At 36.6% G+C, this 24,482-nt stretch overlaps 1 protein-coding gene across 1 annotated transcript in view; it reads left to right on the top strand.

Annotated features, from left to right (window-relative positions):
* Positions 1–16,867, top strand: part of LOC104465759 (laminin subunit alpha-2-like) — a gene marked incomplete at both ends in the record, with an annotated part of 25,910 nt that extends 9,043 nt beyond the window's left edge. Inside the window, one exon of the mRNA XM_010078935.1 lies at positions 16,598–16,867. Within this exon, the coding sequence (XP_010077237.1) occupies positions 16,598–16,867 (270 nt within the window). The remainder of the gene's footprint in view (positions 1–16,597) is intronic.
* Positions 16,868–24,482: the final 7,615 nt, after the last annotated feature.

Below are 24,482 nucleotides of genomic sequence, written 5' to 3' on the forward strand. Positions count from 1 at the left end.
GTTTTGCCTTAAGAGTGGTGGGCTGATCAAGTGCAACAAAAGTAATTTAGTTCCAGTGAGTGCGGGACAGAATGTTTAGCAGCATAGAAAATAAACCTTCTCTTCAAGAAGAACGGAGAAGAGAGTTGGCAAAACAGAAATGCTTAGACTTCCAAGGAGAACCTATTCCCTGTGCTGATGCTATCCCAAATCCTCAAATGGTTTAATTTCACGGTGATGTGGAAGATTAGTAGGGTATCTTTAAAGAAAATTGGCAAATACGCATGCAAACCAGTTGGCAGTTTGAGGTGAGGTGGTCAGCCCATCTGTTTCTGATTTCTACATGCATCAGGACACTTTTATGAACAAATTCCCTGCTGTTGTAGGGAACAAGGACATTGACAATACCCTTGACACCACTAAGATACTTGTGCCAGGAGCATATTTGGTAGATTTTGGTTTCTTTTACTATACACTTTATATTTTTTTTTAAATGGTGCTGGAATGTTTTATGTGACTTGTAGGTGTGTAGAACCCAGATGGACCCAGAGTTAATGTCCTGGCAGAAAATTCTTGATGTAGTATTTATATCTTAATTACCTGAGATTGTGGAGAATCAGTTCAGTGTCCAGGTAATCTTTTACAAGCATATATTTCTGAAGAAAAACAAAGTAGTTGACCCTCCTCAGAGCTTTGTAAGATCTCATAAGGTGCACCTCATAAGGTGCAAGAGCAAGAATAACTGATTAAGTTATGTAGTTGATTTCTCTATAAAGCAATTGCAGTTCATCAGTTTTAATTCCTTAAGGTCTGATAGTGTTCAACTCTTTCACCTTATCTTTTCATCCTGTCCCCTGCACTTCTTCTGTAGGTAGGGAGGAAGGAGTCTAAAAAAAATTGTATTCTGACTCCGTATAGAAACCACTGCAGTCCCAATTCTCCTAAAGTGTATTTCAGTACTTTCTAGCGTGTAAGTTTTTAGACTCATGAACTTTGCTATTTGAAAGGCACATATTGTACTTTGGGAACTGGCATTTCTGAAACTATGTAGAGAACTGAATAACGGGAAGTGGGAGAGTGCTTGACTTGCTTAGGAGCATTTTGAAAGGCAATTATGAAGAGCAGGCAGCAATATTCTGCTAATGCTAAATTCATTATTTTGTAATTCTGTATTGTCCAAATATAAATTGGATGGAGGATTTTGATCTGTGTTTGAATGATTTCTTTGTTATTTGACTCACTTCAATACCCATGAACAGAAATACACTTACACACATGTGCATGTGCACAGTTACAAACATATCACATATGCTTAATAATGATAACAGTAGGAAAAGGAAAAGAATTGGAAAACTGGAATTGTTTTTGCTTTCTCTACACAAGACTGTACAACTAAGTGACTCTGTGGCAAAAGACAGACATGAGAGAACCAAGAAACTGGGACGAGATGAATGGAGAGATTCAGACTGGAACAAGAGGATAACAGTACAGGGCTCAGACTAGTGTTGTAAAAGCTCAGTGTGGCAGTCTGTTGTAAGAACGTAAAAGGAAGGAAAAAAACCCGCCTCCTATCAATGAAGGGAAACAGAATATGTATATGCACAGTTGCCACCAAATTGAAAAAAAAGATCATTAGGGAGGAAGAGTCCCATGGAAAGTACTTTTAATTCTTTACTATTATAGCTAGGACAGCTACAAACATCGGAAAGAGCATATAATATGTTTCTGAAAGTCATATTTCACAGCTGAGTTATGAATACCACATGCACAATATGGACTGTTTATTTTGTTACTGTGCTTTGTAATTCTTGGGGTTTTTTAATTATTATTTTTAGTTTAAAGCTCAAATTTTGTGTTGCATGCAATACATCTGCTGCTATGCTGAGGACTACTATACATAATGTGGAATGTCACCTCTAATTTGAACATTTGAGTACAATTTGAAACCAACTGAGGAAAAAATCTGAATATTGTTACTGCAGTTTTGCGTGCGTTAGCAAAGAGTATGTCACAGTAGGAGAGAAGCAGTATGGACTTGGGAGAGGACTTGTGTTTATTTGATGCTGAGGATCCTGCTCACTTGTCAGGAAATTTACTTCAGACTAGGTCAATTCAGGACCATGGTCTGAATGTCCATTAGCTAAATGAATCAGGTTTGTCTAAGCGTGTTCTCCTGGCTTAGTTCATATCTGAAGGGAGTCCAATTTGTGATCTCCACAATCTATTCATGAGGTGAACCAAAAACAAAACGTGCCAAATTGGGACAGTTGGGAGATTCACCTCAAAAGCATGCTCCTTATTTGAGCTAAAAAACTAATATGGATATACCCTCATAAGGTCTGTGTCTGAAAAGAGACTAGTTTTTATGTTAAGCTTATCAGATGCTACACCAAAATGGTAGTGGTCCCACGTGTCTTAATGCAATATTGCTGACCTTTGTTGGAGGATGAAGGAAATACACTAGAGGAGAAAACTCCTGCAAAGAGACCTTGCTTGTGACACCTTTGCTTGTCATTTGCTCCTTGGTTTTGCCAGTATGACTGTGCTGTGTTGATAGTTTGAATGAAACATAATTTTTAGCTGTCAGTTCCCTTGATGCACAATGTTAACCAGGTCCTTTGGGGGAGCACAACTCTTTCTTCAAATGTTCATCACTGCTACACAGCAGCAGAGTTTGCGTGTTTGTTAGCCAAGGATGAGGCAAGCATGACAAGTAGTCTTGCAGAATTGTGTTGAAGATGTTGCCCAGATGTATGGCCAGACTGAGACAGGTGACCTGTTCCTAAAATATTTAATTTAAAGAATGGCTGCTTTTAATGAAAGATTATTTGAGCAGTTAAATTCTTATTTCCATAATGACTTCTCTGCCCACTTTTGGCCTTCTTCCCTCTCCTTTCTAGTGTTTGACTGAGGAGGTTACAAGAAGATTGCTATAGGAAGGGTCAGCTCGGAGTACCTGTTTAATCTCAAAAGTAAAGCTGTCCTTTCTGACTAGCCATTTCTTTGTGTTTCTAGTAAATGAAATTGCCTGTGTTTCATCATCCCTTACAAAGCTAGTCTGAAAACAGTCTAGGAACCATGTCATATTGCAAATTAATTGGCGTAGAACATGAATTTACTGAGTCTGAATCCATGCTCAATTTATTTTATTCTTAAAGAAGAAATAACCAGGTTTTTGAGTCCTGGCCATTTAGACGTCTCCCTGTTGTCTGGTTTCAAAAAACTAGTGGAACCCATAGTGTGGGTCTTTGTCTTTACAGTTGAACCCCACAATTAGATTCAGTTAAACTAATCCTTTAGGGACTGACTGAAGTCACTCTTACAGCCACAGTGAAATACAAGGTAAGTTGGACAATATGGTATTTCACAACACTGCTTCTTTTAATATAGCTTTATAGATTTTTATTTTAACTCGTAACAGTTCACCACACAGTGGCTTAGGAATACAAATGTGTTGAGCACTGCGGTCATATTAAAATAGCCTTCATGCATTATCTGTACAGTGGTACAGGAAATATATATATCACTATATGTTTGGTGTTCATGTTATATTTTCTCTTCTCTTGAATATCAAATACATTTTTCAGTGGAAAAAAATATAGCTAACTTTCTATTTGAATAACTTCTGATATCAAGTATCTGAATAGCTAAAGGAGTAAACAAGGATTACCAACACTGTTTAGTTTGAGGAGATGAGAACCAGATTAGTAAAATTAAGTGCCAGTTGGTCTTCATATGTTAAAGATGTATATATGTCCAAATGTTTTGCTTAGATTTTCAGTTAATATTTTCTTTTTCACTAAGTTATGTGCTTCAAATGTCTGGGATGCTTTCAAAACAGTCTCTGTAAAGGTCTCTTCATCCCCAAACCAGAAAGTAATTTAACAGAAATTAAAATTAGTCCAAACTGAGAATTTTCACCAACAAATGCCAGTCTATTTTGTTCATCTTCAGAAAAGTTTGTCTAAAGAGAGAAATGTGAACGGAAGCCAAGGCTGTTCAGACTGTAATGCTGCTGTTCCATGATTGCTCTTCCCATCCGTTGCATCCCTCTTCCCAAACTGGCTAAAGGCAGACATTCCTGTCTCCCTTGTTCTGGCACTAGCACTTGTGCTGTCATACAGCCAACCAGATCGGTACCTTGATACTGAAAACTGTCTTGTCCTGTGTTTTGAGGGTTAGGTTTCTGCCAGATCAGTTTTCTAATCTGGCTTGCTCTGTGGGGTGTTAATGCCAGTGCTGGAGAGGGGGCAGGAACATATTTATGGAGGTGGTGGGGAAAACATTTCCACCCCTGTATTGGGTCCGTCTGAGATGGAGTCAGTATCCCCACAGCACCCTCCCAGTGCTGAGTGTCCCACTGGCAGCCAGCAGGGGGTGTGTAACACATCCTGGGAGGGGGCGGAGCCGGGACAGCTGACCCGGATTGGCTGTTCCATACCATGTGACCTCAGCTCAGCCATAACAGCCAAGGGCAGGGATGAGGAGGGGGGCATTTGTTACTGTGTTTGTCTCCAGGAGCAGCTGCTGCACACACTGAAGCTCTGCTTTCCTGGGAAGTGGCTGGACATCGCTTACTGAGGGGAAGTAGAGAATAACATTTTTGTTTGCCTTTTGTTTCTGTGCATGGCCTTGGCCTTTGCTTTAATTAAACTGCTTTTATCTTGACCTATGAGTTTTTCATCTTATTCTCCCCCTTTATTTTGCTGAAGACAGAGGGGCCTGGTGGGCACCTGGCATCCAGACAAGGTTAACCCACCACAACCCCTCTCTGGAGTAGGTGGCATTCTGCATTGGCTTCAACAGATTGTAAAACTTTTAAGTGTAAAATACTGATCTATGAGCTACAGTCTATGCCTGCAACATAGAGCTGTCATCCTGAATATATGTTTTTAGTATTTCTTGCACATGAATCGTTCTGTTTTTAACTAATATAAACATTTGAGAATACAAAGCCTTTACTTATCTCTCAAAAAATAGATATATCCAAAGTCCAGGTCTCTGGCTCAGTTATACCTAAGTGGTAATGAACTACTATAGTGACAGCCCTAAAAAGATGCAACAGAAACCACAAAAATGAGACCGTAGAACTAATATAAAAAAAAAAGAATGAGATTGTTTCTGTTTCGTTAAAGTCCCCAGCCAATTTTTACTGATGTAACTGGATGTTCATTATAATACTGATTTAAAAAAAAAAAATATTGTTGCTTCCATAGACTTGAATCTGAATATTTTATCAATTCCCTTAATTTCTTTAGTTTCATATTTTTCTGTTAATGCAATAATCAGATATATATATGGGATGCAACAAAGTGTACTTTGCCCTTCTGATATTCTTTTTAATCAAAGCAAAACTATTGGATTTGAAGTTAGTTTATAATCAAATTATCTGAAAAAAAAAAAAGAAAAAAAGAAAAAACAGAAAACAAATAACACACAAATACGCCAATGAGGATTTATACCAAACATACCTAGAAAACATAATTATTAGTAGTTTTGAAAGCAAACAGAACTGTAGTAAATATTTTGACATCACAGTGAACATTTTTAAGAACTACCTGGTTTATATACTATTAGCAAGTTTATATTATGTAGCTTTCCACCTGGCTTTCTCTTCATGGGAAGGAGAGAATATGGTTGAACAGAATGTATGCACACTGGTGACAGATGTCATCCAGGGCTCAGTTCTTGTCTCAAAGTAAAGTTTTCCACGCTGATATCAAGTCAGACAAAAGCCTAGAGATAAATTAATGACCTTTTTCCTTAGCTAAGGGTTGAGAGTGCATATGTATGCCAGCTGTAACTCGAGTAGAGCCTGCTGCATTAAGCTTTTAGATGTTCTAGCAAACAAGTATTAGTGAAGTTACTCAAGCTGACTTTCCTGCAGCATTAAAAAAAGAAAGTTTTCATAAGTGGTGCAATAATACATGGAGGGAATACTTTTCAATGGATTCTGAAACACTAAGAAGCCGTTATTGTCCTGAAAAGTCAGTTCTAATATCCACCATATGAGGTGCTGCTAGCTAGGTTGAGTATTCCTATTAAGAATAAATCTCCACAGGATTATTTTGCCCAATTTTTTTATGCTCCCCACTAAATCAGACTGTAACTTTATTGCTTTGTGATGAGTCAGAAGAATTTCTAAGTAAGCAAATCATTGCAGCTTCAGGTAATAATATACACTGACAAAGGTTAAAAGAAGTTTTCAGGATTTATAGTTTTTCTTTCTGAGGTTACTTGCCTTACGTTTTCCCTGAATGACTACAATAAATATACATAACACCTTTCCTTTTTTAATTTTGACTTTAACCAAGGGGTCATTCACCTTTCCATTCTTCAGGCAAATAGTTTCAGGATATAGGTCCTAAATACTCTATTATAACCTTTGAATCCAGAGAGACACCTATGTTCTGTCATGAATACAATGTTTTCTTCTGATTTTGTACTATTGGCAATTCTGGTTTTGAAGAAAGTCACAGAGCCTGGGAGAATGGTGGCATGACAAATAGAGGGATCATAGGATTTTGTCTTGAAGAGAGTTTGCTCTCCTTACTGAAGAAATATGTTGTCATTGAGTAGTTTATGAGGAATAAAAAGCCAACTTGAAAAAAATGAGTTTTGCAGTTGACAGTGGTGGTCATAAAATAATGCTTCTGTTGTGCTAGACGTTTATCACAAAATTATTATTGAAATGCAAGGTTTCTGCTACAAGATGGGCAACAAGATTTTGTAGTACACATGATGAAAACTGTTTTAACAGAAGAACGGCTCACTATGTGTTAATTGACTAATTTGGGTTTTGTAAGGTATGTGTAAGTAAAGATTTAGGGGAGTAGGAGCAAGTCCTGATAACATGGAAGTACCTCATCATACGAATGTCGTGTAGTGCTTTGCAGCCTTGTGCCAGTATTTACACAATGATTTGATGAAGTATGCTTAAGGTTGTTTTTAACTGCCTCTTGTTTAAGCTAGGAGGATGTAATGCTCACATCTAACATAGAAGTATACAGTACAAGGGAAAATGCTGCTACTCTTATTAATGTGCACAGTAGGTCAGAGTTTGGTCAAGAGCATTGAATCTGGCTTGTCAAGAGTTTTTCCTCATCTGTGCAATGGTCTTGATTTGATGGTGGATCTAAAAACACTCTAAGAAAAAGTACTGGAAAATGGTAATGAAGTAAATGTTTAGATAGGTCTTAGGGCTGCATAAAATTATCACTTGTTCTGAACAATGAAGAAAGAAAAAATATACATTCAGCTTTCATCAAATGTATTGATGGCAAAATTATTCTCTCTCTCCCTTTGTGCTCTGTCAAGTCTACGTGCAGCACGTCACGTGCTCTGTGGAAACACTTAGAGACTTTTTCATCAATTAAGTGGTTTAGACAGTAAAAACAGTGACTGATGTTGCTCTTTCTTTCAGTCTTAAGTGATTGAAGAAACTCAGGGAAGGATATGTATTGGATCTCTGCAGCTGCAAAACATGGAAAAACAGAGACATGGTCTGTTCTTAAACAGAACATACAACTTCATGGTGAAGATAAACCTTTTGCTTGGTTGCAATCCTGATATGTTATGTCTTCTAATTCTTCATAAGTAAATTCTGAATGTAAAAGGGGGCTATGAGATGGAAATACATGTAATGACTCATCTCACAATTCACTTTTTATATTCAATATATCCCTTGCTATGCTATACAGCAACATATCCACATCTAAAGCAGTGCTCAGGATAATTTAAATAATATTAAGAACTAAAAGTGAAAATGAATACTGAACATGCATATACTTTTTTGATCTGGAAATTAGATTTAGAATCTCATTTATTTTCCATTTTCTTCTTTCCTTGTGTATTTTTATAAAATTTCCAAAGTTTATTGGCATGAGACATCTTAGAATCACTGCCAGAATATGTTTTTAAGCCTTAACCACTCTCATGTTTAGCTAAAGAAATGAAGCATCGTGTACATGAAGAGAAAGTGAAGAAAAGAAATATGCAAACAAGAGACTGAAAATATTCTGGAAAAAATATCTATTTTTTTATTTGAAGGCTCAGTATACTACTTCATTCATGCTTTCATTGTTCAAGTTGTTCAGATTGCACAACATTTCTAGATTGAGATGGAGAGAGCACTGTGTCATATTCACGGAACGGGTATAAATCAGTACATGCCTATTTCATATTTGGATCAATGATCTTCAGAAAGCTTACAATCAAAATCAAATCAAAATCCCAGGTCCTCAAGATGATGCCTCTTATCATACATTTTATATGGTGAATAACATGTCCTTTTCCAGAGAACTCAAAGTAAAAGCTTGTGAAAGTTTGAGTAAGGAAATTTTAAATGTTTAAGTATTGATAATACAGAAGATGCTCTATGCTAACAGTACAACAGTTTCAGATGTTTGTTTGTATCCCTCTCTACAAGGTAGGTAACAGATAGATGTCACCACACTAGATAATAAGTATTTATTTATATCCTTTTTAGCACTCTGTAGAAAAGTTGGAAGCCATAATATTGAAAAAGATCTTTAATTTCACATGGATAAAATTAGTGCAGCGTGAACTTGCTCTCTGTTGTACAAAAGGAAATCTGAGCAACTTAAATGAGATACATCCCAGGGTCCTGAGGGAGTTGGCTGATTTAGTTGCTAAGCCACTGTCCATCATATTTGAAAAGCCATGGCAGTCAGGTGAAGTCCACAGTGACTTGAAATAAGGGAGTATCACACCTATTTTTAAAAAGGGTAATAAAGAGAAGCCTGGGAACTACCGAGCAGTCAGCCTCTAGTGCAAGATGTACCTGCTTAAGGCAGGAGGGTTGGACTAGGTCTTCAAAGGTCCCTTCCAAGCCAAACCATTCTATGATTCTATAAGAAAAGTAAGTGTTCTCTAGGAAAAGCAGATTCTTACGTGCTATTCCTGTATCAGACTAAATAGTTTTATCTATGTTAAAATTAATATTCTCATTATGGAATTAAAATGTAAAGACTTGATATGAGTAATAGGTGAGGAGATGGAGAAGAGGTTTTAAATGTTTAGGTTTCAAGGTTTGTGCACTGTAGAACTTTTAAATGGAGCCTAAAAAAATGTCTGTGATAGTTCTTTTCTTCTCAAGCTAGAGGAACACACAGATCACTCTGAAATGCAGCTGGTGAGAGGACACTGTGTGGAAACCTCACTGAAGGAAATGAGAACGCTTTACCCTGGGTGCTCTCAACACTACTGGACCCAGACTGAGCATCAGTTCTTGGATCAAGCAGAACGAAAAAAAATTTTTTGGTGTTTTAGCACTAAAGTAGAAGAATCACCTTTTCTGTTCTCTCCTGTTGTCTAGGTTTGAACAAGAAAGTTTTGAACAAGAAAGGTTTGAATATTGGCATTTTCGTCAATTTTCCTTTCCTCACCATAGCCTCTCTCCATAGAAAGAAGTGATTAGCCTTAGGAAATAAAGAGAAAAGAAATTGCTTTTTGTTATTATTTGAAAGCACTGTGAAAATAAATTACTAACTTTAGTCCTCAATTCTGGTGTACACTGGGCCAATGATGAGCAGCAAAAATGGTCGACAGAAAGCAGCTATTATTTTTGAGGCCTTCACAAACAACTGAACAGTGGGTAATGGAGAAAACCAACAGAGAAAATGACAAAGAACAAAGTTGACATTGCCAGAAACTTTACACGTACTGACTCCCTCCATTTAGCTTAATGTGTCTTGGGTATTCAACGGCTGGACAACTTGAGAGCTTTACAGTTTGACATTTTATAAAGTGCACTGGTTTAATAGACTTTGCTTTTAAATTTTTTTTTTTAATGACAAAAGTTATAATCATCTTTTACTTATAACATGAGCTAAAGTTGAGAGGTATTAATAAAGGACCTGTTTTTATCAAGGAGAAGAAAATGTTCTTAAAGGAACCTGAGCCTCTCTAGCAGGGGAGGGAGAAAGCTGCATGTTCTGCAGGTATTAACTGACTGGGACTGAGCATTATATGAGTGATTTTTTGCCTAATTAGAAAAGGTGGAAGATGTCAAACTGAAACTTGGCTTGATTTGGAGACACCCACCTTAGAGCTTTTCAAGGTTTGCTGTGGTAAAATATTTCTCAGTTTTTCCCATGAAGTGCTGTGGAAATTTTTTTTGCATGACAGTCATAGCTACAAATTCTCTGCGACATGTGATGCCTTACTAGCTAGTAACCAGAACTGTTTACAGCACTGTGGAAAATAAAAACCCCTATGTTGGAGAATCAAGTGTGTGCATCTTTCAGCCCAAATTCCCCATCTGGTAGCAGCATTTGAGTTGGAAGCAGCTCAGATGAACAGGAGAGACATTGTCGTTAGAAGGCAAGCTGCAGCATGGCAGGGAGCTGTTCAGCTCTCTAAACTGGTATTAGCTGAATCCTGCTAAGCATCTTTTTTTTTTTTTCCCATGCCAACATTTTCAATTACAGAATTTCTAACTGTGAGCAGAATGTTTGAAACCATGGCCACTGTCTCTCAGGACATCGATAGAAAAGTATATGTGCTAGATGGTTGTTTGAGAATCTGGAGAGGTACTCCATTTCTAAATCAGGCTTTTTCTCTGTCTCAGGCGGATGTGAGACTAAAATGAGAAGGTTAGTTGTTCTTAAATAGCCAAATGTTTGAAAATTCTTGCATCAAAACTGTCTACTCCCTTTCACAAATAGTAGACACAAACAATAATCCACAACAGCTTATGTGGACTGAAATATGAATGACCACACAGAATCGTAAGGAGTTGATATCAGCTTCTGAGACCAAGAGGAGCTGTAAACCTCTGCTTTAGCTCATTAGCAGAAGTAGTTGAATTTGATTTGTTCCATGTTTCAAGCCTGTAGAAGGAGGGGCTATTCCAAAGTGAAAAATGGTGCAGATGTGATATTTCATTTGAGAAGCATGATGTCCTGCATATATAAATTGTTTTTATACATGAGTGTAAAGATAGAAGTTAATGATTAAGGAACACTGTTTTAAGGGTATTGAGAATTTGTTTAGATCTGTGATTCCTGATTGTCGGTCATCCTAGGTACTGGGAAGTTACTGGATCTGGTAGCCTGATGGATGCAAAGCTGTTGTGGCTCTGCCTTCACATTAAGACTGTAGCAAGGCAGAGCTCATGCTACTGAGCGTGTGAAACACATACACGCACACACAACTGCAGAGAGCAACATAAGTAGACCACAGCACCCTATCAACACCCCCATGAACATACAACACTCACACAAACACAGCACAGGCTGCCTCACCTGGTTCTTCCTCTCCAGCTGATTAGGATTAAAGTCTGCCAGGCACATATGTGTGTGTTTGTGCACACAACAAGCAACACCTTGGTAGCTGACCTTAGATAACTTCTCCACTAGTTGGCCCCAAATCTCACTGGTGTCCCCAGTTACTGGCACCAAAACACAAGAGCCTCGGAGATTTGCAGCTCTACTGTAATTGTTGGTACTCAGACCCCTTCTCCTTGCTGGCTAGTCAAGCTTGAAGTTAACTCTTCACACATACCCACTCAAAAGAGGGAGCACGCCTAAATGGAAGATGCTTAGAAACAGGATTTAATGAGAAAACAGGACAGACTTCAGTGATTGAGGTCAGGACAAGCACACTATTTGCAGTCAACTGATTCCTTTTATCTCCTTTTTCTTCTATCTAACACTTGTTCCTCCCTGATCCACCTTGATCCCTCCCTTTTCCCCAACTCTGATCCCTCCCCTAAATGTTCCACTGTAAGTCTCTCCCATTTACACAGTCTCCTTAACACGTCCCATAATGTGTTACACACTCCAGAAATATTTGTTCCCCTGCTTCTCTTCATTAGTCATACACCACTGTAGCCAATAACCCCCGTTAGCCTGCAGGGCATTCTGAGATAGCTTTCCTGATTACTCATCCAGATGGATTTCACACTGGGACACAGGGCGTCTGCAGTTTTGAATGACTGGTTAAATAAATCTATGGGATTTTTAAGGCCACAAGTTTTAATGGTATTTATGCTAGCCTGTAAGGAAACAATCCCTTGCCCAAATTCTGCACACTCTCAGTAAAATGTTTACTTGGCTGCTGAACTGGAATGATAATCAACAACATAATATAATTATGTTAAATAAGTAGATACACAGTTTGCACCAGATTGCTCATGGAAACCTCCATTAGAGCTATTACATTCTTCTACTGGGAAAATGAAATGGAAAAACTTCTACAGAATTGTGTAGTACTGTATTTTTTTTCTGATGATATTCTGACTTACATGAATGGTTTCTAACTGAAAGTTTTATTTTTTAAATAGAAGCACAGGTGGGAGAGATTTCCTGCTTCACTAGCTAACCCTATGATTAATGATTCAGTTTAGCTCTATCTGAATAATATTAGTGCAGCAAATTATCCTGTATAGTAAGATGCACTTTTCTGTCTTATGAGGCATTCATAAGAAGATCCAATGCTATAACTTATGGAACGGTTCCTCACAATTTGTGCTTCACAGATCTCACTACTGAGACAATTGCCAGTGAAAATGAGACCCAAGACTCATTTTGTTTCTCATTTTGAGGATTATGTTGTCTATAATTTGGGAAAGTTTAAAGGCCTATTTAGACTATTTCCTTCCCACTCTCATAATTACACCATGGTCACATGAGTAGAGCAAGTAGAAGAAAGCATCAACTCCACTTTGGCACCTGTGTTAGTGGACTGTTGTATGCTACTAAGCAACTTGGTATTGCTCCATTTTTGCATTTGTATTAGCAAACTTTGGTCTCCAGGTGACATTTTCTTGGACTTGTATGAAACCAGATGTTATCTAAGATTGTACAATTATTACATCAATTTACATGTGTCAGCTTATTGATGCTATTTGAAAAGAAAACCAGGCATGCTCCATCAATTACACTGTGGAAATAGAATCTCAGTGTTACAATTTACTAGTACACTTGTCTCTAGAAAGCAGAGCAGGTTAACTTTTTTTTTGATTGTGGAAACAAATACAGCAAAGCTCAATGATACGTTAGAGTTTATTGGTATTAGTATTCTCATGCCACTAAGCTCTTGCTGGTTGTATTGTAGTAATCAGAACACCATTTGCTAAGCAGCTCCACAATAAAAGAAGGGTTACTCTTGTACCTGGAGAAAAGAGTTTTCCAACTGGTTGGAAAGTGAGAGTTGCTTCTATGACATTGCCTTGCTTTGAGAATGATCATAAATTTTAGTGTTTCTTCTGCACTAGTTGTTATTGTCAGCTTGTTTAGAAAGCACATTAAAGCGTGGAAAACATTGTGTTTTTTGTCTCTGTCATAGCACTGTGGTGAGCTGGTAGTGACTAGTGTAGCTCTTTAAGCTGGGACAACCATCTTCCTGATTCATGCTAAAGACCTACAAGTCTCTCTCTCTCCCTGAAAGAAAAGGTTTCTAAGATGCATGGATTAGCATATTGTACTTTCTTGAGCCGTGGCTTAGTGAAATATCAGGAATAATATCAACCAAGGCATGTTTTTGATGCATATGTTTGCTTGTCTTCACTTGACTGCAACTAGCATTAACAACCTACCTACATTTAAAAATTCTGGTCTCTAGTTTCAGATCTATTTCTTTGCCCAGGAAATATATTTTCTACAAAACAGTCTTTCAATTCTACTCATGAATAGAGACATGAAGGAGAAAAGAGAAGGTTTCACATGTCAGTAGGTTGCAGATAGCTTGGTGCTGTTGCAGAAGTCAGTACAGGAACCCTCAGAGGCTCAGAGTGTAATAATAGACTGGATCAGGCTGAAAACTGTAATTGAGTAGTAGTTAAAAACAATCCTTCTTCTGTACTCTTTTATTTAAATTAACAAGCTTTTTTCCTGGTCAAGTTTAGATTAAGAGAACTAATGTCCACATCACTATGACCTGCAGTATGCTGTTTCCTCTCCACTGCTTTTTTAATAAAATTCTGTTGCAATTTCATTTACAAAGTATGCTAAAAATAATAAAAGCCAAAGGTATATAATAAATTGCAGTCAAACAGTATGCTTTCCCAGAAGGTAAGAAATGAGACTTCAAACAAATCTTCAGCAGAATGTGCAGGAAATGTTATTGAAACACGTCTCTAATTTGAAAAGTAACTAGAAAGTTTCACTCTCCCACACAGCGTAGTATTTCAAAGTAAACCAACAAAAAGAAGATTTCCTGTTGATTATACCTCTTGGCCTCACAGAGCCAATGCGTCCAAGATGTTTGCAGAGCTAAATGGTTTTTTTGGCAGTATTTAATGTTGAATCTACTGTGAGGTTTTGCAAATTTTAGGGCTTACACACAGGAAACTGTATATGCACACCCAAGATAATGAATTTATTGTCAGCTGTGTCCTAAAACACAGATCTTCCACTGTAGAAGCCCTGGCATGTTAAAATTTCATAGAATTGTAGAGCGGTTTGGGTTGGAAAGGACCTTAAAAATCTTTAGTTGTTATCCATTCAACATATAAAGAATAGTGTTATTATGAGAACTTGAGGTAAAACACTTATTTAAAAATTTAAAAAAAAAAAAAACCAACCCGAACTACTTAGAAGTACTCCAGAATTAAGTCTCTATTCTGAATATCTAGAGCTGAAAGAGCTTATGGGGTTTGACTAATCATGCTGGTGTAAAGCCATTTGTGTTGGATTCTTCACTTTTGCAGAAGACCACGTACAAAATAAGTTTTTATCAACTAGTTCCTTAAAATACAGCTGTTGGTTGTTATCTCCCTTAGGAAATAATAAATAATTAATCCCTCCAAATATTTTCTTTCATTTCAAAGAGCTTAACTAGGGGAGACCAGTTTGGAGAGCTATATTAATATGTTTTTCTCTGTTTAGTGTAAACTGTATTGGTGACTATGTTCCAGTATAGTTAAATCTATGGTTATTTGTGACCACAATGGAGTTTAAGAAAGGAAACAGCATTTGTGAAACAGGGGACAAATTATTGCATGATTCCTGGTGAAACAATGGAATGAAACACAACTTTCTGCTTGTCTCTGGAGATTTTATTTTACTCTACTGAAGAAAAACATTGATGACTTGAGATAATCCTCCCTGAATGCACAGTTGCGCACATGTTTTTTAGGTAGAAATAAATATAGCCTCATTCACTCAGAGGATGGTGAGGCACTGGAACAGGTTGCCCAGAGAAGCTGTGGATGCCCCATCCCTGGAGGTGTTCAAGGCCAGGCTGGATGGGGCCCTGGGCAGCCTGCTCTAGTGTTTGGCAGCCCTGCCCACAGCAGATTATCTTTAAGGTCCTTTTCAACCCAGGAGGTTCTATGATTCCCACTGAAAAACTTTGGTTGTTAGCAATTTAGTTTCCTGACTGAAACTCTTGTGGATCTTACCGTGTTCTTGGCATCTACACTCAAGGCAAGAATGATAATTGGAGAGAAACATTTTCTTTGCCTCCATCATCAAATCTACTGTAGAATTTGCAGTACTCTGCCACTTAATAATATTTCTATTTTATAATAATACTTGTGGTTATTAAAAAACAATTTAAGTCTTCCTACTGTCTTTAATCGATTACTGCATGACCTTCTTTCACCTACATTACTGATTGACTAAATATTCACTACAGATTTTGTGTAGACTAAGTCTGAATCATGCAGCTTCCTTACAATGACTGTGTGATCTAGCAAACATTAAAATAATTCTGTTCTCTCCATTATACCCTCTGGCATCCTCATGTACAAGCTCACAGCACTGCATCTTAAAAATACTAGTCTGTTGTAGGTTCTGCTTTTCTGATGGAAATATCTGTTTCCTTTCCATAGCTTCAGTTTTACCTCTTTAGTTCCTAGATGTTAGTAGGTTAAAAAAAAAAAAAACAACAACAAAAAACCAACAAACAAACCAGAACTGCATCACTAATGTATGTCATTCTGCAGCTGCAAATGTGTCGTTTGTGGTTGGCATTCTGGCAAGCCTGTAAACAAAAATAAACCTTAATAAACCAGTTAAAAAGGTAGGTGAAGTGGACCATAATGAGCATTGATTACATGCTTATGTTCTGTTTGTAGTGATATTTGATGTATCTCTGTCCTATAAAGCTTATTTATGGCCACGGAGCTGAATCATGTGATTTAAAAAAGAATGTTTTATAGAATGTTTTCATCATGATGTGATTACCTTTCAAGTGCTTAAACCTATGCTTTTCCTTAATAGCAATAAAGTTGTAACAGAGTTTGTCAACTTTTAGACATTGCAGAAAGTATAAGTCTATAAATACACATATAGAAACAAAACCACTTCTACAAATTGAAAATACTTGAAAACAAACTTTGCAAACATTTGGCTGAAACTGCAGCTTAGCAATTACCTGCTAAATTACACGGAATTTAGAGTGCTTTTAAATTCTATTTTCAAATTCTCTTCTGGCCTAATGCAACTAATCTTTTTTCAGAAATGTTAATGGGGAATTTATTTCTGTAGTTAAAGAGTTTCAATGGAATATGAGGCCATATTGCATTTTTTAGGGAAAAAAAATAAAATGTTATAATATTTACTGTTCCTAGATCGATAGCTAGTAAGAAATTGAAATTAATTTATAATTATATATTTACATGTATTTTAACAATCTGGCTATTTTTCAGGTTTTCCAGATTGCGTATGTTATTGTGAAAGCAGCTAACTCGCCTCGACCTGGGAATTGGATATTAGAGCGTTCACTGGATGGTGTAGACTACCAACCATGGCAGTATTATGCTATCACAGACAGTGAGTGTCTGACACGCTACAACATTCATCCTCGTCCTGGAACTCCATCCTATATAAAAGATGATGAAGTTATATGCACTTCTTATTATTCCAAGATTCATCCTCTGGAGAATGGAGAGGTAAGATCAGATGTTATTCCATGCACTGTAAGCTGTCAGAAAAAAAGACCTTGCTTAATTGGCAAATATCTTCCTTGAGTAGACAGAGTGTTTTGGTATGCCTGAAAAATGGGAAGGTAGTCTATTTGCAGTTTTTAAAATCTGATCTTACATGGTCCTATATAAATGGATACAAGGTACACGCTAATAAACATAATCTACAAAGTAAACCAAGAGGCAGAAGAGTTACTATGTTGAACAAGGCACTAGTACTTTTAGACAGGTTGAGGTGCTTGAAATATGTTCCCTTTTCACTTGTGGACAAGGGTGAGAATACTGGGAAAAATCATGGACTCAGTGAAGTCATTATAAAAGCCTTTTCCTCGAGTCTCATTTTTGGTTCCTGTATATAAGTTAGAATGTTAAATGGTAATGATTTTACTCAGATTTTAATCTATTGCATTTAAGAGCTTGTAACTGATCGTCTGCTCCTCCATATACCTATTCATTCTTCTGTCAGAGGCCTCCGCTGTCTCATCGTGAGTCCAGGCATGTGAATTGTGGATCACTTATTTGTTTAAACTGAGGGCATAGCAAAGATGTGGATCGAGGTGAGAATGAGGAACTGTGGTTGAAAGAACAAGGCAAATGTAACAACTGTAGCTGAAAACACAGTATTCTCAGCCACTTAAAATGAAGAGGGATGAAGGCGTGTGTACTAAATTCCAACAGCTGAATATTTTTTTCACAGATTTTTTTCTAATACTTGCTTTGCACGTAACTTGGTAATTGAAGGAAATAACCTGACTTGAATTTGCACTGGATCTGAAGTATTTGTTTATTTACAGAATCTTTGATGTCTAATGATGTTCTGTGAAATGTTAGCCTCAATATCTATCCTTTTAATTTTTTATGTTCCACTTTTTTAATGGCTTATCTCCATATAAAGAAGTACTAACTTACTCTCTTTTCTTCCTCTACATGAAAAACAACATTCACATGCAAAATTGTTAATACAATTCTAAACAAAAGTTTATTTAGAATCACAGGCAATTTCTGATGCCAGCTGCAAAAATAAAAAAAAATAGAGCTTTCAATGAAAATGTCCTGCTGATGCACTTTAAAAAGATGTAAGCTTGGATCGAAAGGAGTCTCATGAGTTATCGGATATGAAATCAGTTGCACATCTACAAAAAATCGTCACAAATACTTTGCATTTGTAGTTGTATCATTTGTAGTTGTATTACTTGAATGGGTATTTTTTTCTTGTAAAATATATCAGGAGCAGATAAAGTGATATTGAAAGAAATAGTGCATGTATATATGCTATGTTTTCAAAATGTTTCCAACTGGGTGCTTTTTGAGGGGTGAACAGAACACCATGATTTTATCACTTACAAATAAATTTTATGCAGTTTCTTTGGGAGAACATGTCTGCACTGAAAATACAATGCAAAACTAATTATTCCAATAATTAATTTAACTTACATTGTTCACTTTCTTTGATTATCTAATTCTCCTGCAGACAGATATTAAGTCCAGTAGTCTGCGGTCCTCTTGGTTGAACCAGTGCCTCATTGAATTCTTTGTTGGCTGAGTTAAACAGCAAAGGGCTTTTATTCAGCATGCCAGTATATATCTGTGACTGAAACATTGGCTTAAGTCATGCTGAATTGAGTGGAACTTAATTCAGACTTTAAGTGTGCACTTAATAATTTTTAACTTGGCCAGATGCAACTGGTATTCTGTCCTGAACCTAGTAAATGATCAGCATCTGATAACAGTTTCTTTAAATGGGGAGAAGACTTTGAAGGGATGGATACATCTGTTTCATCCCATTTGGAGAAGGGGCATTGTTAGATACAGACATACTCTATGAAAGGCATATGATTTAGGCGACCCTAAGTTAATCTTACCTCACACAGGTAGTTGTTAATCAGAGATATAACCATAATAGAGAGAGACCATTTTGAAATGAAAAGCCTAAAGCTTAACTATTATAGTGACTGGAAGAGTATAATTCCACATGAATTAATCAGCTTACATTTTTAACAATATTATTTTCATAAGTAAAACGCTAGTTTAATCTGTTTGAGTAGCTATAGACTGCATTATCAAATACATAGCATTAAAGCAGAATTAACTTAGGTTAATTCTTTTTCACGTTTCATCAAACATGTAACATGAAAAATAATACAATTCATACCAATATCAGATTTACTTGCAGTTGTGTTGTAGGTGATATTTGCCTGACTCCTGGTCTTTCAGTGGAACTACATCTGTGTGTCATTTCTTTTCTCTTCCAGGGTAGGAATTTGTTCTATGTATCAAATATTAAAGACATCTTGTAAGAAAGACTGACAGAGTTGTGAAATGTAAATCAAGTACCTTTCTTTGCTGCAAAACCCATGAGCTATTCAGGCACACCATTCTGGTGTGCACTCATGAAACCTGATAAAGTGCAGAAGGAGCATAGGTCAGCAAGCCAGTTCCAAAGCCAAATCTGCATCTATAGTAGTGTCTTAAGTTAAAACTTGTCATCAAAAAACAGAATATGTTCTTTTCATGTATACTTTCAACAAACATTTTAGTCAGTGACTTGATTGGTTGGAGTATTTCCAGAATTGTTAATTCTAAGCAAAATATCTTGTGCATTTCATAGTGTCAGTATTTGCACCAGTAATATTCTCTTGGCCAATCACAGAATTAAAAGCATCAACAACTACAACAACAACAAAAAGGCAATAAACAAACAAAAACCCTATGTGATTTATCTTCAGGTCAGTGTATTTAGCACACCTTTAAGTTCACACAGTCAAATGTGAATAAACAATCTGTAGAGCAAGAATTATTTGCATGAAATATTTTTATTTAATATTTTTATGCATTAATGGAAAATTGCATAATGACAGCTTCTGAATGAACAAAACTGAAAATTCTCAAATAAGGAAATTTCTCACAAAAGTATAGGTTAGAATGCAGAAAGATTGTTGGCATTCCAGTTTCCATAAAACATAGGGAGACCAGAGTGTCTATCACACTGGGAAAGGTAGACTTTTAGCATTTATATTTCTGGTACAGCATCAATAAATGTAAATGCTAAAGTTTCCCTAAATATTATTTCAAAATTTCTCAGTGTCCCCAAGGCAGAAAAATAACTGAGATCAGTTATATTAATGAGTTACTCATTAACTTTTAGGGAATTGATGTTTCTTGTTTTAATGGTAATTTTTTTGGCAGTAACTGAGAAAGGGCCATTTATATAAGGGGTAATAACTGGTGGGGTGAGTCTGCTATTTTCAGGTAAAGAAGAATGCCCATTTTTTGACATTTTCATTTTTACTTACATGCCATATCAGAAGAGTATTTCTTTTTTTCTTTATTTCCTCTAATGATCATTAGGTTGAGAACTAAAAATTAGTGGGTTACCATAGTGATTTTTGCTTCATTTTCCTGACACAGGAGCCCCTGATGTTTATATCTAGTTTGTAACTTTTTTTATTGAAATCTTTCTTCTTCTGCAAGACTACAATTTCTGTCACAGCCACTTTACTGTGATGTCTAGGTGGTTGTAAGGCTCTAGATATTAACTTTCAATGTCATATATTTTTTTTTTTCTGTGAGGTGTGTGGAGACAAACAAATGCTTGTTTGTACTTGTATGCATAGTATTTGTATTTTGATGCACGGTAATCTTCTCTCATGCTTACAGATGTTTCAAAGCTGAACCCTCTGAAGACTTCAGGTGTTCCAGTTGATCACTGTAATATGTATATCTTTTTGTGGAAAATGACACATTTTACCTGACCTGTAGTTTGACAGGAAATCAAATAGGAGGTTACAGTTAGAAAAAGCATTCTTCAGACATACATGGATTTAGAGTATTTTGTATAGGCTAGAAGAAAATATTTAGGTCAAAAATAATTGGTTTGTTGTTTCTTTAATAGAAAGTAATTCTCTGTACAAGCAGGGATTGGAAGTCAAATCCCCTGCAGACAGTGAGAGAAAAGTTTAATTAATCTGATAGGAAAGCACTTGCTTTTACTAAGAAATCAAGAAGAAAAACCTCATTTTCTGGGAAACATTGAATTTCTCTACGGTGAGGCATCTGAATGTATAAAAAACAAGAAGAGGGTGTGAACTTAATGCTCACAGAATTAAATCTTAATTTGAGTAGGCAGTTGACTACCTGGTCCATATTAGTGTCATCACATTGAGGAGTTCTGACAGAAAGTTGTTTAAAAAAATTATAATCAGTGTTGTGGACAAGCTATGTAAACTTACAAGGTGAAGAAATCCCTCCCTCTTTGTGGACAGAATCTGTTTTCACAAGATGCTGCCTCAAATGATATTTCTGCAGTTTGGTAGAGTTAAGGTTACACAGAAATTACAAATACTGAGCATTATTTGTCAGTTTGGTAGCCAGATGTAATATGAAAAGAAGGAACTAAGAGAGCAGAAACTGAAGTGGCTGTAGATGGGGAATACTTTTCCTTCAGAAGTGTTGGTGTGTCTAAGTGTGTGTAGCCAATGGAAAAATCTCTCGGCAAAACACTGAGATAATACTGGTTTCTTTTTTGACCCCAGTTGCTCTTTGCCAGAATCATCAGATGCAAGGTCTTCTCCTGAAGTTCTTGCTCAGGGGAGTATTGCTACCTAGTTTCCACTTCCTGGTTATGTAGTCTGCACTCGTTTTTGACCTTATTGTAGAGACTAGATGCACATGACAACAATGTTGAAACACTTTCTAGATGTTTTGACTCCTACCCAAGACAGAGTCAAGTTAGAGATCTGTCTCATACTGTCTGGTTCTTTCTTCAGGAACACATTCACCTTACCTTTCTTCTAGTTAGAGAGGAAGGGAGTTGAAAATATTAACAATATCAGTACTAATGAAGAGTTATGGGGGAGGCATTGGGGGAGATGAGTTAAACATTCATTTACCCCAACCATTAATGAAAACTTTCACCTTTATAATTTTTTTTTTGTCTCATACCTCCCTACCACCAAATACAATTGTGGAATTGTGAGCTTTTTGGCTTTCCATGACATTGTTACTTGTTCTGATGCATTTCATACTTCATGGTGAAGAATGAAACTGAGGCATGGATTAGCTCTATCAGAACGCTGTGAACATCACTCCCTGTTAATTGCCGCAGTACTAGTTTGGTAACGTGAGAAGAAATCTATAAAATATATCACTGCCACAAGTTGTAACCGATGAAGAAAGCCATATAGTTATAATCATCCTAATGAGGTAATGGAGAGGTGAAATTGCAGGATTCAGTAAGTATTTCCTTGTACTGAGTAAGAGAAATGATCCCCAGCCATCTTGTGTGAGAAGCTTTTCATACATTATTTTCAGTTGCTGAGAATTATCTACCTTGACATTTAAAGATGGAAAAATTGAAAGGCATTAGCCCTATATTTGAAGGAAAGTAATGTGATTCTAGAAATGAGAATGCTACCTAGTTGCAGTGCGCCAAGTGTACCAAATTTCAAAAATGGTTGTCTAAATGTTCCAGATCAAACACAGCCTTGTGTTTGTGGGTGTTGCTTGTTTCTTTTCAGCAAGTGGCGTTTGTGAAGCAGTCTATGTGTCTATCAGATAGTTAATATGACTATATTGATCATGGCTATCAGACTGTTATTAAGCAGGTAATGTAGCTGCAGATCTGCTACTTAAACATTTTTGAGTAGCACAGCCCAAATACACCTTTTGAATGACTAATCAGTGTTAAAGCACTGGGTCATTTGCTTCAACAATGTCAACCCACTTTTAGCATTATGTTTACTGTGTAATATAATGCTAAGTTATACCCACAGAGAAATGTGCAATGTTTTTGTAATATTGAATTTAAAAATTACAGCAATGCATGAAAAACGATTTAAAAATAACTTAGAGCTGTATTTTATATCCAACCTTTTTTCAGCTCATGAGATTTCCTCATCCTAAAACATTTTGCACTTTTCATATTCCTGATGAATCCATATTCCAAATACTTTTCCATCCTTACCTCAGACCCCTCTGGAGTTCTTGCATTCATAACATTCTTTGAAAATTACTTCTATATGTCTGCTATCTGTTGTACAAAGAATCACCTCCTTTTGTTTCATTTTCACTTGGCTGCCACTGGTTTCATTTGATGAACCCCAGTTCTTGTCCTGGAAGAGCTGGTGAACAGTCAATCTGTAACCACTTTCCTCATGTCATTTATAATTTTATAGATTTCTGTCATATTTTCTTATGTCGTATTTTTTCCAGGCTGAAGAGTCCTAGCCTGTTCTGTTGGTTTTCTTATATGGAAGGTATTAATCTGTGTCATCGTCTTCTTGTCCTCCTTCATTTTAAGGGGAGGGGACAGTGGTATTCAAGGTGTGGGTGAACCATGGATTTATGGTGGTCTAGTTATGTTTTCTACTTGTGATTTCCTAAAGGCTTTCTTCTGACTCGCTATTTTGGATTGCTGCTGAGCATTGTTGTTCATTGAACTCTAATGTTTTCTGTAGGAAAAGATAATGAGGGTATTGCTTCAAACTATGAATAGCTTACCCCTAAATTCTGTACCACTTCTGCCTTACTGGCCTCCTTTTCAACCTTGGTTGTTAAAATTCACACTTTTAATTTCCTTTCTCTTGCTGATCTTTTCATCCTTTTTCACCTTTTTGTGGTGTCTTTCCACCAGATTGTATGTATTTCCTCTCTAATTTTTTTGTTTAAAATAATTTTTACTTCAAATTTAATTCTTCACCTTTTCTCACCTTTCCTACAGTTCTTAAAAGGACTGAGATGCCAAAGCAGTGAATGAGGTGCAGATATTTGAATAGATAGACAGATATGAGTATTTTGTGCTGACTAAACCATTTGAATGGACTGTGTCATACCTCACATGTCTGTATAAATATCATCAGCATGATTCTACTGCCAGGGTGATGCCAGGTATTAAATCTATCTATGTTGTCTCTATTTATTCTGAAAGCATAAGGTGCTCATGTAGTATTTGTAAAGGCCCTTACAAGAGTTTGTTAAGACTTCTGCAGCATGAAGCCTTAACCTTGTTCTTTCTAAGAATTCACCTCAGAGAAAGGTAATGTCTTCAGAGGAGGGGGTAGTACTAACATGTCATCTCAGCAAATTTCTTGAGGGGGAATTTCATATATTGATTTCTAAGCAAGAGGAAATACTAGGGAGTACATTCAATTCAGCTTCCCCAGTTCTATTTTTTTTTTTTTTTGTTTTTGTTTTTTTAAACTGTATCTAGTGTTAAATGAAAAGTACTTGGCAATATTTTGAGAACTATATTAACCCTAATGCATCATGTTTATGAAGGGTTTCTGAGATGGCTAGCTATTGATCAGTAAACTGCACAGTATTCTTTCTACATTCACAAAGGTAAAAATTAGAGACAGAAAGACTTTGGCAGGAACTGTTTGTGTGAACAACAGAGCACAAGGTTCTATGACTCCCAATTCTAGCCTCTAACAGGAAAGTTCATCCTGCCTACTGTATGGCTGTCACCAGCACTAAAGCTGAAGCAGGGGACTGACAGGGCAGGGAGTTATGGTGGGACTTAAGTAACCTGTCTCCTTCCTTTTCCACAGCAGAGTTTTCCTGTCACTGTTATAGTGGTGAGAATGATACTGCAATGAAGGTGATGCTTCAG

The sequence above is a fragment of the Pterocles gutturalis genome, unplaced genomic scaffold (genome assembly GCF_000699245.1).
Source record: "Pterocles gutturalis isolate BGI_N339 unplaced genomic scaffold, ASM69924v1 scaffold23733, whole genome shotgun sequence".
In the NCBI taxonomy this organism is placed as follows: Eukaryota; Metazoa; Chordata; class Aves; order Pterocliformes; family Pteroclidae; genus Pterocles; species Pterocles gutturalis.